Source organism: Ptychodera flava, assembly GCF_041260155.1.
Source record: "Ptychodera flava strain L36383 chromosome 23 unlocalized genomic scaffold, AS_Pfla_20210202 Scaffold_24__1_contigs__length_23054250_pilon, whole genome shotgun sequence".
Taxonomy (NCBI): Eukaryota; Metazoa; Hemichordata; class Enteropneusta; family Ptychoderidae; genus Ptychodera; species Ptychodera flava.
In genome coordinates this window covers 13,264,859-13,277,079 of record NW_027248278.1, presented here as the reverse complement: position 1 = coordinate 13,277,079, position 12,221 = coordinate 13,264,859, and the positions used below count along the sequence as shown (strand labels likewise).

General features: G+C 36.8%; 1 protein-coding gene across 1 annotated transcript; it reads left to right on the top strand.

The window, feature by feature from the left end:
• The first annotated feature begins 311 nt into the window (after nt 1-311).
• On the top strand, nt 312-11,631 carry LOC139124663 (uncharacterized). The gene is made up of 3 exons (XM_070690786.1): nt 312-327; nt 7,228-7,323; nt 8,542-11,631. Exons 1-3 carry the CDS (start codon nt 312-314, stop codon nt 9,018-9,020), a joined length of 591 nt encoding a protein of 196 aa, XP_070546887.1. The 3' UTR covers nt 9,021-11,631.
• The last annotated feature ends 590 nt before the right edge of the window (nt 11,632-12,221 follow it).

Below are 12,221 nucleotides of genomic sequence, written 5' to 3'. Positions count from 1 at the left end.
CATTGTAAAGGCTTTGTCGCCATAAATCATACTTAAACAGTTAAAGACTTCAACCATATGCCATGTGCCCGGGCCATGTGCAACCAAAACTGAAAGAAGGGTGATGACCGGGTATTCAGCCGGGGTCATCTACCTCGCAAGTTGTGAAGATTTGACTGTCGTCATGCATATCAATGTTTGCCGGGGTCTAAACAAAGTAAGGTAATATATTTAATATCGTTACTCAATGTGAAAGTTTTCCTGAAGCATTGATACATTCCTATGTCATCCACCCATGTTTAACATTTTTAGATGAAAGTGCCACCCGAACGATGTTCAGGTTTATAGGTGAGTTTTTGGGTTTTTTTTGTTTGTTTGGTTGTTTGTTTGTTAGTTATTTTCGGAAAAACGTGATCCATTTTGGTGCCACATACTTTGTAGCCTTTTCTATCGGAGTACCTCCGGGGTGTGCAATGTATAGTTTGTCAGTTGTATCGGCTTTATAGAGTAGCTTTCGGTCAAAATCGTATAGAAATCCTTGAATTATTAAATAAAAATGTAAATTAGCAATGGGACATAAATCTTAAGATAGCAATGAGGGGACAAGGCGTGCCAATATTAAATGACCTTCATGTGTTGTTATATCACAGTATTTCTAATGTGCATAGCAAGTCTTGTTAACTTTGGGCGGGTCAATCATTCCAATCAATATGCAATTTACCAATTAGCTGTCATGAAAAAGCATTATGTCTTTGATTGCTATTTTATATATATTTATCAAATATTAAATATGGCTTGGCCTTCCAAAAATGTACATTAAATATGCAAAAACTAATTAATTGACATAAATATGCTTAACGCTTGCACAACTATTGTACTATTATACAGTCAATGTAATATACTTAGCAAAGTTCACCGACTATTATGGTCATGTCTTCCCCTTTTCTGTCCCTGATTGCACGGAGGTAACAATGCTATGCTAATTTGAAAAGGTAAATAAATATACAAATTAGTAATAAGCTGATGTAAAATGCTAAATGACATTCAATAATGTTATATGTTGAAGTGCACTGCAAGTTTGCATCTTAACTTTGGTTACGTAAGCTAAATGTACTTCCTTAATACAGGCAATTCATTACGTTAAATGTACATTGTGAGAGTACAATTTTCATAAAACTTCTACACGATCCTGAAATCTGCCATATATTTCCTTGATTGGTATAAGTACTATAAGATTCATAAGATGTTATGCCGTCGTCCTGAGAATATCAGATTTCAAAATACATGATTCTAAAAATTACTATAATAGCATGCAAGCCACCAACCATATCTAAGCGATTTTTTGTCTTTTCCAAGCAGAATCTATATGTAGCGTGTCAGTTTTGGTTCCGATCCGGTCAGTCAATTTTCGATATTACGCACATATAAACAGACACCGACAGGCATACAGACAAACAGACAGTTATCTGTACGACAACAGCTCAAATGTGTGAACAGGTGCGCTAAAAGTGTCACCTGTTTGTCAATTCCCCTTAAGAACCAAATTGGCTTAATGGGGCGCTCCACCTTACACAGCGTATTTTACTCAAAAATCACTTTTTGCAAATATTTATTCAATTTTAATTAATTTGTTAACCACAGAAAAAAATATTGGTTGAAATTACCTTTTAGCTTGTCAAGCAGTCGTAAGTTGCGTGATGAAGAAGTGTCAATTTATGCAAATGTATGCAAGTCTCTCCATTTCTTGATTTCTTTTCCTCCCAGGTTCAAAACTTCAAAAGAATGTAACTCCACTCTGGCCTGGTCAAATTTTCTGAAATTTCACATGATGTTCTCCAAATACTATATAACAAAACGACTATTTTGTTCGCCATAAAACTCTTAAATTTTGAATAAGAGGTATTTTAATTTTGCTAATTATGCTTTTAACCACTTTTAGGAGTGTCAGTCTTTCAACCCCTGCCATTTTAGAATGAGGATAGATAATGCAAAACAAAATAGTCGTTTTTTTCTACAGGTACACTTCTTTCAAATGAAATATTACATTTAAGAGATAACTTAAATTAATTTTGAATATTAATACCAAAATTGAGATTTTTTGCCCCAAATATGCAATCACTTCATCCTTCGAGCAAACTACTGCTACAATACTAAACTTTAGAATCTCTGAGTTTTGAAAATATATAGTATGAGGGGTTTCCTTGTCATCTTGGAAGAAAATCTTCCTTTGAAAAAATCTGTGTTGTCAACATGCAGCTCCAACTGAAGATACAATGCTCCTCGGGGTCGGTTATTCGAAATTCCAGATCTATACTAAACCTTCCACCGCTTTTTAGGCTTATTTGAATCTCTTGGAGTAAGCAAAGTTTTCGCGGATTTAGCTGTGTGAAAAAGTTCCATACGATTAGAATACTTTTAAACTGTATGTAATTTCATCTATGTTTTGTAGGGGAAGTCATATTCTATACATCTCGTTGAAAATGATGCTATGGCTACATCATTGAGTATAATAGAGATGCCGGATATTCTGGACTGACCTTTCTTAATTTCATCCACCCAGTTCGTGTTTTCCCATGCTTCCTTGTCAAGAGCATGGATATATGAAATGACCATTTTACGGTAGAATTTTCTTCTAGAAGATAAGTTTTATGATATTTTTCTGATCTAGCGATTGTTTGGGCTTATTTTGAAGTTCTTGCAATGAACAATTCATCGTATTTTTTTGGTGAAATTTGAAAATTTATATTTTCGCCGTACAGTTACCGAACCGATGGCGGCCATTTTGAATTTCAAGTGTCGCTAAATGTTAAGTAGTTTGTTTCGCTTGCACCAAAATTTGCACGGGGACCCGCGATTGTTATTCTGAATTACATTATGGTTGAAATTTTCCTACTTAGGCTACTTACTTTATGATGGGAAATACATTGAAATTTGTGTTCCAATTATTATAATTTGCAAATGTTATAAGCTTTCTGTAAAATATGTTAAAACTAGAGGAAAATTGGAGAAGTATTTTAGTTTCAATGGGCATACTAATTTAAGATGTTACGTGGGTAACTCTTTTCTGCAGGCTTTTCTCAATACTCACCCAAAGTTTCATACATATTGCGGTTGTTGACACACCGATACTGTTAAATAAAACACCAGGATCTGAATTGTAAGTTAATTTACATACAAAGCTGACTTTACCCAGAAAGACAGCTGGCGTTTACCAGCATGTATGCGTCAGATATTGAGTGACTTTGTTTAGTGGCTAACTTTGTTTTACGACTCTGTTTGTCTTCACTCAATGAACGAACATGAGAATTCCACGTGATGACCATGTAACGAGGTCAATTATAAATATTAATCATGACTTAAAATTGCACCTAAACAGTTGTATTGATTTTGAAGATAGGATGAATGTTTTTATCTTTAATTCATATCTATTGCGTGGTTGAAGCCGCGCCTTTTAGGTATTGTATAAAGCCAATAATATCGCCGATTGTAGCTAGCGTTTCGTCTCTTTGTTCCAAGACACTTATAGATATGGGGAAAGCTGTACTTTGAGCAACGGCGTCTGTAAGCTTATCTACTCGAGAATAAATACCTCTTCTTTGAAACGAACTTCAGCGTCTTCAATCAAGGTTGAGCTCCTGTCCGTAAGCAAACAAGTAAACAAGCCTAGTAAGGGGTGGACCATTTGATATCCTGGGGAGGGGTTTGGAAGTTTGATGAAAAACATAATTTTTCTTACCTGGTCTATTGTACTTTTTCTGCTCTCCCAATCCTTTTCGATAAGCCTTCTCTTGCTGATATTTTTATTGACATTTGCTGGAAATCTTTTTGTCAGAAAATCTTCCAGACCCCCCACCCTAGGATATCGAATGGTCTACTCTAAAACCAGAATGTCCCCATTCGATTTAGATTATATCAAGGGTTAATTGCCCCTGTACGTTATCGACACCCGAAATGGTGAATGGCCATAGAGCAATAATGTAATAGGCAGATGTAGTTTTTCTTTCTCGGGATAAATAGTTCTCATACAAATCTGTTCAGCTCCAAATTTTGTCAATGACAATATATATGTATTAAATACAGAGTTGAACAGCTCCCTCTATTTGTGACCAACTTTTGCTGTAGTTGATATACACTGTGTAAAGACAGCCTGCACACTCGCTAACTAATGTCGTATTCATACCAAACTGGAATTCAGAGTATGCCAGTATGTTTTTGTCCTGGCGTTGTAGCGCTGGCTTTAAACAGGTACTTAATGCTGTCCCTTGCATTCTTTTGAGTCGCAAGTAATTGTGAGATTTTCTTTGGTTTGTTAATATATTACAAAAACAAAGGGATCCACCTAGATAATAACAGTATAGTTATTATCTAATACAAATCAATTTTTCGATTTTCTCAAAAGTCAGCCGGAGAATTTTTTAGTTACTCCTTGAGCTTTTAAAAAGGCCCCTGCAAGTGGTAGACTAAAAAGATTTAAAAGTTTAAGAGTCCGTCTATCTGTCCCCGAGGCGCATTTTACCTTACGGTAGTATGCACCTCGAAATTGAAAGACTTAAACTTTTGCTCAACTTTTCCTCAAGGAATATTTCAACCATTCTTTTTTCAACAACAAGAATAAACATCGGGGCTCACCGTGCAAATTTCGGTACTAGAAGAAAAAATTACCCAAGATTTACTGACATTTGACACTCAAGTGGCAACCAGCCCTATGTTAACTCTATAGAGATAATGGAATTTTCGATTTTTCGAAAAATAAAGACCGTGAAACGTTTTCTTACACCAACAGCTTAAAAATGAACCACCACAAGTGATAGAACAGGAAAGAATTGTAAAAGTTTGAGAGTCCGAATATCTGTCCCCGAGGCGCATTCTACCTTTAAGTGTACGAAATAACTTCACACTGACATCACTTCTTGGTCTTTTGGCCAGAGGTCCATATATCTTTCTTTCATGAATTTGACTTTGTTTGTGTACCGTCTCTTTACTGTCTGTTATGTGCTGTTTTGTGTCTATGTTTACAACTATTGTCTTACAAATTTTGACCTAGTGTTATTGGATTATGGATTGGTATGATTGCGATTATTTTTTTTTCATCTCAGTCATACCGGAGTAATTCCATCTGTTTATGACAGAACACTGTGAAACTTGGACTTAACGACAGTCTGTCATTTTCTTCTACGTTTCGAAAGGGAAGTCAGGTCCTGTACATTTCGCGGGCAATTTCGCTTTTTTTTGGCATCGCAGAGACATCATAAAGGTCCAGGATATCCTGGTCAGGCATGTCTTTGAATCGTTCTCGTATTAACTGGGTGTATCTATTTGTGACAGCAAGCTTCCTCATCAAGGGCACAGAAATAAGACAATTCTCTGCATTCTTTACCCATTCTGATCTGGTGGCTCATCTGTAAGCTATACCCTGAACGTCATGGGCGAGATACAGAAGAACACAGATGCCATGGGAAGTCCAAGTTGCCTGAAAGGGGCTACACTTGTATTTGCTATCTGCCTGTTGGCTTGCACTATCTTTACACTTGTCTGGCTGTACGGGGTGAAAATCTATACATTGGTGGATTGTGTTAGTCATTGTAAGCATAGGATGGAGAAAACGGTAAGCAGCGCTGTCAGACGACATTTCAATGAACGTTCCTCACAGTACCCGCATTTTCAAATGCCAGTTATCTACTAACATTTGTGTCCGTTTTCACATTGACCAAATAGAATCACTAAGTCGGAAAATTTATTCCTGTCTTTGAAAAGTGCTTTCCGTCGTTAACTCCGGTCTTTTCACACCAACTACACGTTTTATTTTATATTTTGGCTTTACAGGCCTTTATAGCGATCCCTGGGTCTGCCTTTCTTTTAGTCTGTAACAGGATTATGGACATGGGATAACCTTTTGTTTTCCATTGTAATTGTAATCTTGTGGGTAAAATTTCTGATGAGACAATCGGGCACCAACACAGGCGTTTAGATTATTATTTTTATTGAACACCTCTTCAACCACAGATCAAGCCGAAATAGACATATGATTTCGTACAGTGACTGTACAAAACGGTGGACGTTTACACCGGGAACTCAAGTCACGAGAAACATTCTGCAATCAGTATCTGTTTCAATGATCCTGCGATTAATGATTACACATTCTCCAAGTCTGCAGGGTTGTTTTGTTTTTGTTTTTGTTTTCATTTTAATGCAGAAAGAATAGCGGAAGCTGCAGTCCCCACCCCCACTTTGCAGGGGGGGAGGGACAAAGGCTCATTAAAATTGAAAGTATTTTATTTTTCCCTTGATTTCGCTCTTTCACGAGACGGGATCTTCGTATAAGATGAAAATGACAGCCTCGTTAACATTAATATATGCCGGACTATTTACGTTCACATTTGTAAAATTCTTTGAAGCAGTTCTTTGTAGAAATTTTCACACCCCCCTCTCTAAATATTGGTTTTGGGTCAACCTGTATACAAATGCATCGCTTTTAATCACTTTGGATTACGTCATATAAACCGGGTTGGAAAAGTTCATGATCAGCAATTTGAAACCTTTGAAAGCCTTTGGTACTAAATGATACATTGCCCTTGATTTCTAGGAGAAGCGCAATGGGTTTAAACATGATGCAAGTTACATCAAAGACTGAGTTGTCCACGTGGCGAAGCGTGATGTCCGCGGCACAGATACCGGAGGTACGCATTCCTTTTCATTTGCTTATAATCATTTCAAGAAATATTATGATCAAAATTTGTCAGTTGTGTGTCTGCAGGAATCACGCACAAAGTTTTCTTCAAAGGGCGAGTAGATATAACTTTTAATGATTCTTTTTATTGATTTTGTTTTTAAAAGTTAAATAGGCCTACAGCTTTTTTCTACTCCCCAAAAATTTTAAAGATACACATTAGCATGTCAACTCAGCCTCTACATGCATAGACTACATTTTTATTATTGACAAGCGAATTCTGGTCCAGAGTAGAATTTGTAAACAGTAATAGTTCAATTTTACACATATAGACGCTGTGTTGACAAGCAACTTGGTGTTTCAACAGCCTGTATATTGTGTAAACTCTATTGTCATAGATGACAAGTTAATTCTTGTCCGGACTTGAGTTCAAATATTATCAACAACTGCGCAATTTAGACATTTTTACTAAGCGTTTTAACATGCTTCCACTTGTTCTTCGGCGAGTAGAGCGATACCTTGCACTGTCAAAAAGTCACCAAAATTTACAACCACTGGCCGTCCATATTTATTTCATGCAGGCCTGGTTTCTGAGGCAATCCTAAATGCTATCGGTGCAGTCTACGTCCGATGGGGTAAAAAAACGTGTCCATCAACTGCAGAGTTGGTTTATGAAGGTAAGCTATGCCGGGTAGATCCATAGTCTACTCCAGTATGGCAACCAGAGAGACTCATACAATCATATTAGTTTACTCGCTCTACGCCATTCGGTTGACTATGTGCTTTTTTGAGGTCACAAAGCCTAAATATCAGACCTCTATTTAATTCTCGAACTATTAAACATTGTCTTGTAAAGTCTCATGACCTAATGTCTGGCACATATACCGTTCAATTTACATAATGAACATTATTTGACCTATTTCCAACTGTTTCCGAGATGAAACTGTGAGAAAATGACGTATATTTGAATCATCAATATTCGATTTAACGCTGATGGCGAAAGCCATGCCAAGAGAAACCAATCATCACGCGCTTATTCCATGAACGTACCACACCAAATTACATGACATGTTTTTATATAAACTTTAAGTTGCGTAACAGGTCATACAAAAACTCTTGCTATAAACACTCACACGCATACGACTTAACAGACGTATAGACAGACAAACAGTTATAATAATTGTAGAATACACCATGGGGACAGATATTCAGACTCTCAAATTTTTACAATTCTTTACTGATATACCACTTATGGGTGCTCGTTTAAAAGCTCTTGCGGAAAGAAAATGTTTCACCGCCGTAGTTTTTCGAAAATTGAACTCCATAGAGTTGACAAATGGCGGCCAATTTGAATTTCAAACATGGTATTTTTTTTCTCTGGTACCAAAACTTTGCACGGTGACCGCAAATTTTTCTTCTTTATATGGTAAGAGAAGGGTTTAAAGTTTCACCGAGGTAAGCTTGAGGAAATTTTAAGTCTTTCACTTTCGAGGCGCATACCACCTTAGTGGAATAGTCCCTTGATAAATTTCTAAGGTTCAAGTTCAGTTTATTGCGTACAAGCTGCATTACATAAGGTAAAGCGTGACAAATACATTGTTTTAGAAAACAAACATATATACCTAGGGAAAAGAAACAAAGTCGTATATACGTGCATGTACATGAATATTCATCAGAGCTATAGAATTACATATTAACTGAATGTCTAATGGCTGTTAATCTATGCACGAAAGCTATATATACAAAATACAAAAACTATGGAGTTCCTCAGTTTATAAAACTCTTCCCATATAAAAATGGATGATAAATATTTACAGGTTATTTAACAAATTCAATTGTCAAAAAAACGAAAAAAAAATGCTTTAACTGGAGGATTTTGCGACTCTGTATTGCAGGTGTTATAGGTGGCAGTCTTCGCAGCAGCGGTGGAAGTGGTGCGAACTATCAGTGCCTGCCTTTGAATCCTATATACGACACGTACGTCCCCGGGAACCAGAGTCGAGCTCGCATGTACGGCGCTAAATACCAGACGAATCACTTCTCGCCACTGGCACATGTAGATGAGACGAATCCAGTGTGCTCTGTATGCCGTGTGAAGTCCCGCAGCACTGTGCTGATGGTTCCGGGTCGCAACCAATGCCCTGCCGACGAATGGACACGCGAGTACTATGGTTACCTCATGTCTTCACACCACAGCCACAAACGTACGGAGTACGTGTGCGTGGATCGCCACCCAGAGTCAAGGCCAAACAGTGAAAGAAACAGAGGTGGCACTTTGCTGTATGCCGTTGAATCAAGATGTGATAAGGGTACTTTACCCTGTGGTCCTTACTTGGATGGGCGCGAGTTGACTTGCGCTGTGTGCACAATGTAAGATCTGTAAAGCCCGTTACAATATTTTGCTTAACCTCTGGTAGGGTCCTGGAATGAAATAATCCTATGAAAATATACATGTTGTATTTGTAAAATCTGCAATTTGAAAACCGTCAAGTACTTGTATTGGCTTTGCGTTAGTATTATGAAAGGAGGTTAGGGGTGGCCATTTGATATTGGGGGCCTCTGGAAGGTGGATGAGGTAGCATTTATTTTTTACTGATCCAATTAACATTATTTTCCACTCTCCTACCTTTTGTCAACCGTTCTCTGGCGGATTGTTTTCATTGACATTTGTTGGGAACGTTTTCCTCCGAAAATCTCACAGGACCCCCGATTTCAAATGGTTTGCCCCTTAGTTTCATTAATTGCTCTTTTTTACCAGCATACTACGAAAATATTGTTAATTTAGTTTTCATTTCATTTTTGTTGAGTCAACTTCTAATTAAAACACCATGAAGCGAGATTTTTAGCATCTTTTGTGCTTTATTTTGCTCTTTTCCTTCTCTTCAAAATGTCAAATGCGCTTCAAATTCAGTGGAGGGATATGAAAACCCATAGATTTTGTCTGTAGACTGCATTGTTGTTGTTGACTATTGAATCCTAGTCCTAAATAAATTCAAAAGTAAACTGTGTTTTACATGTATACACGCTGTTGGCAAGCGAAATATGTAGTGTTTCAAAGGGCCTTGAGAAATTGAATTATAACTTGCAAATGACATACAAATCACCAACAACTAAGTGTAAAAATCACCAACACTATAGCTACGAGAGCGGATAAACTACATGCCTTGATATTTATGCGCTCAATAAATAATCGCCGTCTGAACCTTTGGAATAAAACAATCTATAAGCCCCTTAATACCCCCATGGGCTTAATGGGTCGCTCCACCTAACACAGCGTATTTTACTCAAAAATCACTTTTTTGCAAATATTTATGCAATTTTAATTAATTTGTTAACAAAAGAAAAACATATTGGTTGAGTTTTCCTTTTAGCTTGTCAAACAGTCGTAAGTTGCGTGATAAAGAAATGTCAATTTATGCAAATGAATGCACATCTCTCCATTTTTAATTTCTTTTACTCCCAGGCTCAAAACTTCAAAAGAATGTAACTCCATTCTGGCCGGGTCAAATTTTCTGAAATTTTCACATGATGTTCTTTAAATACTATATAACAAAACGAATATTTTGTTTCGCCATATTGCTTTGAAAAAATCTGTGTTGTCAACATGCAGCTCTACCTTAAGATAGGATGCTCCTCGGGTCGTTTATTCGAAATTCCAGATCTACACTAAACCTTCCACTGCTTTTTAGGCTCATTTGAATCTCTTGGAGTAAGCAAAGTTTTCGCGGATTTAGCATTGTGAAAAAGTTCCATACGATTAGTGTACTTTTAAACTGTATTTAATTTCATCTATGTTTTGTAGGGGAAGTCATATTCTATACATCTCGTTGAAAATGATGCTTTGGCTACATCATTGAGTATCATAGAGATGCCGGACATCCTGGACTGACCTTTCTTAATTTCATCCACCCAGTTCGTGTTTTCCCATGCTTCCTTGTCAAGAGCATGGATTTATAAAATGACCATTTACGGTTGAATTTTCTTCTAGAAGAGATAATTTGGACTCTCAAGTTTACGATATTTTTCTGATCTAGCGATTGTTTGGGCTAATTTTGAAGTTCTTGAAGTCAATGAACAATTCATTGTATTTTTTGTGTGAAATTTGAAAATTTATATTTTCGCCGTAAAGTTACCGAACTGATGGCGGCCATTTTAAATTTTAAGTGTCGGTAAATGTCAGGTAGTTTGTTTCGCTTGCACCAAAATTTGCACGAGGACCCGCGATTATTATTCTGAATTATATAATGGTTGAAATTTTCCTACATAGGCTACTTACTTTATGATGGGAAATACATTGAAATTTGTGTTCCAATTATTATAATTTGCAAATGTTATAAGCTTTCTGTGAAATCTGTTAAAACTAGAGGAAAATTGGAGAAAACGTGTATTAATTAAGTATTTCTGTTTCAATGGGCATACTAATTTAAGATGTTACGTGGGTAACTCGTTTCTGCAGTCTTTTCTCAATACTCACCCAAAGTTTCATACATATAGCGCTTGTTGACACACCGATACTGTTAAATAAAACACCAGGATCTGAATTGTAAGTTAATTTACATACAAAGCTGACTTTACCCAGAAAGACAGCTGGCGTCTTAGTAGCATGTATGCGTCGGATATTGAGTGACTTTGTTTAGTGGCTAACTTTGTTTTACGACTCTGTTTGTCTTCACTCAATGAACGAACATGAGAATTCTACGTGATGGTCATGTAACGAGGTCAATTATAAATATTAATCATGACTTAAAATTGCACCTAAACAGTTGTATTGATTTTGAAGATAGGATGAATGTTTTTATCTTTAATTCATATCTATTGCGTGGTTGAAGCCATGCGTTTTAGGTATTGTATAAAGCCAATAATATCCCCGATTGTAGCTAGCGTTTCGTCTCTTTGTACCAAGACACTTATAGATATGGGGGAAGTTGTACTTTGAGCAACGGCGTCTGTAAGCTTGTCTACTCGAGAATAAATACCTCTTCTTTGAAACGAACTTCAGCGTCTTCAATCAAGATTGAGCTCTTCTCCGTTAGCAAACGAGTAAACAAGCCTAGTAAGGGATGGACCAATTGATATCCTGGGGAGGGGTTTTGAAGATTGATGAGGAACATAATTTTTCTTACCTGGTCCATTGTACTTTTTCCGCTCTCCCAAAGCTTTTCGACAAGCCTTCTCTTGCTGATATGTTTATTGACATTTGCTGGAAATCTTTTTGTCAGAAATATTCCAGACCCCCACCCTAGGATATCGAATGGGCTACCCTAAAACGAGAATGTCCCCATTCGATTTAGATTATACCAAAGGTTAATTGCCCCTGTATGTTATCGACACCCGAAATAGTGAATGGCCATAGAGCAATGATGTAATAGGCAGATGTAGTTTATCTTTCTCAGGATAAATAGTTCTAATACAAATCTGTTCAGATCCAAATTTTGTCAATGACAGTAAATGTGTATTAAATACAGAGTTGTACAGCTCCCTATATTTGTGACCGACTTTTGCTGTAGTTGATGTACACTGTGTAAAACGAGCCTGCATACTCACTAACTAATGTCGTATTCATACCAAAATGGAA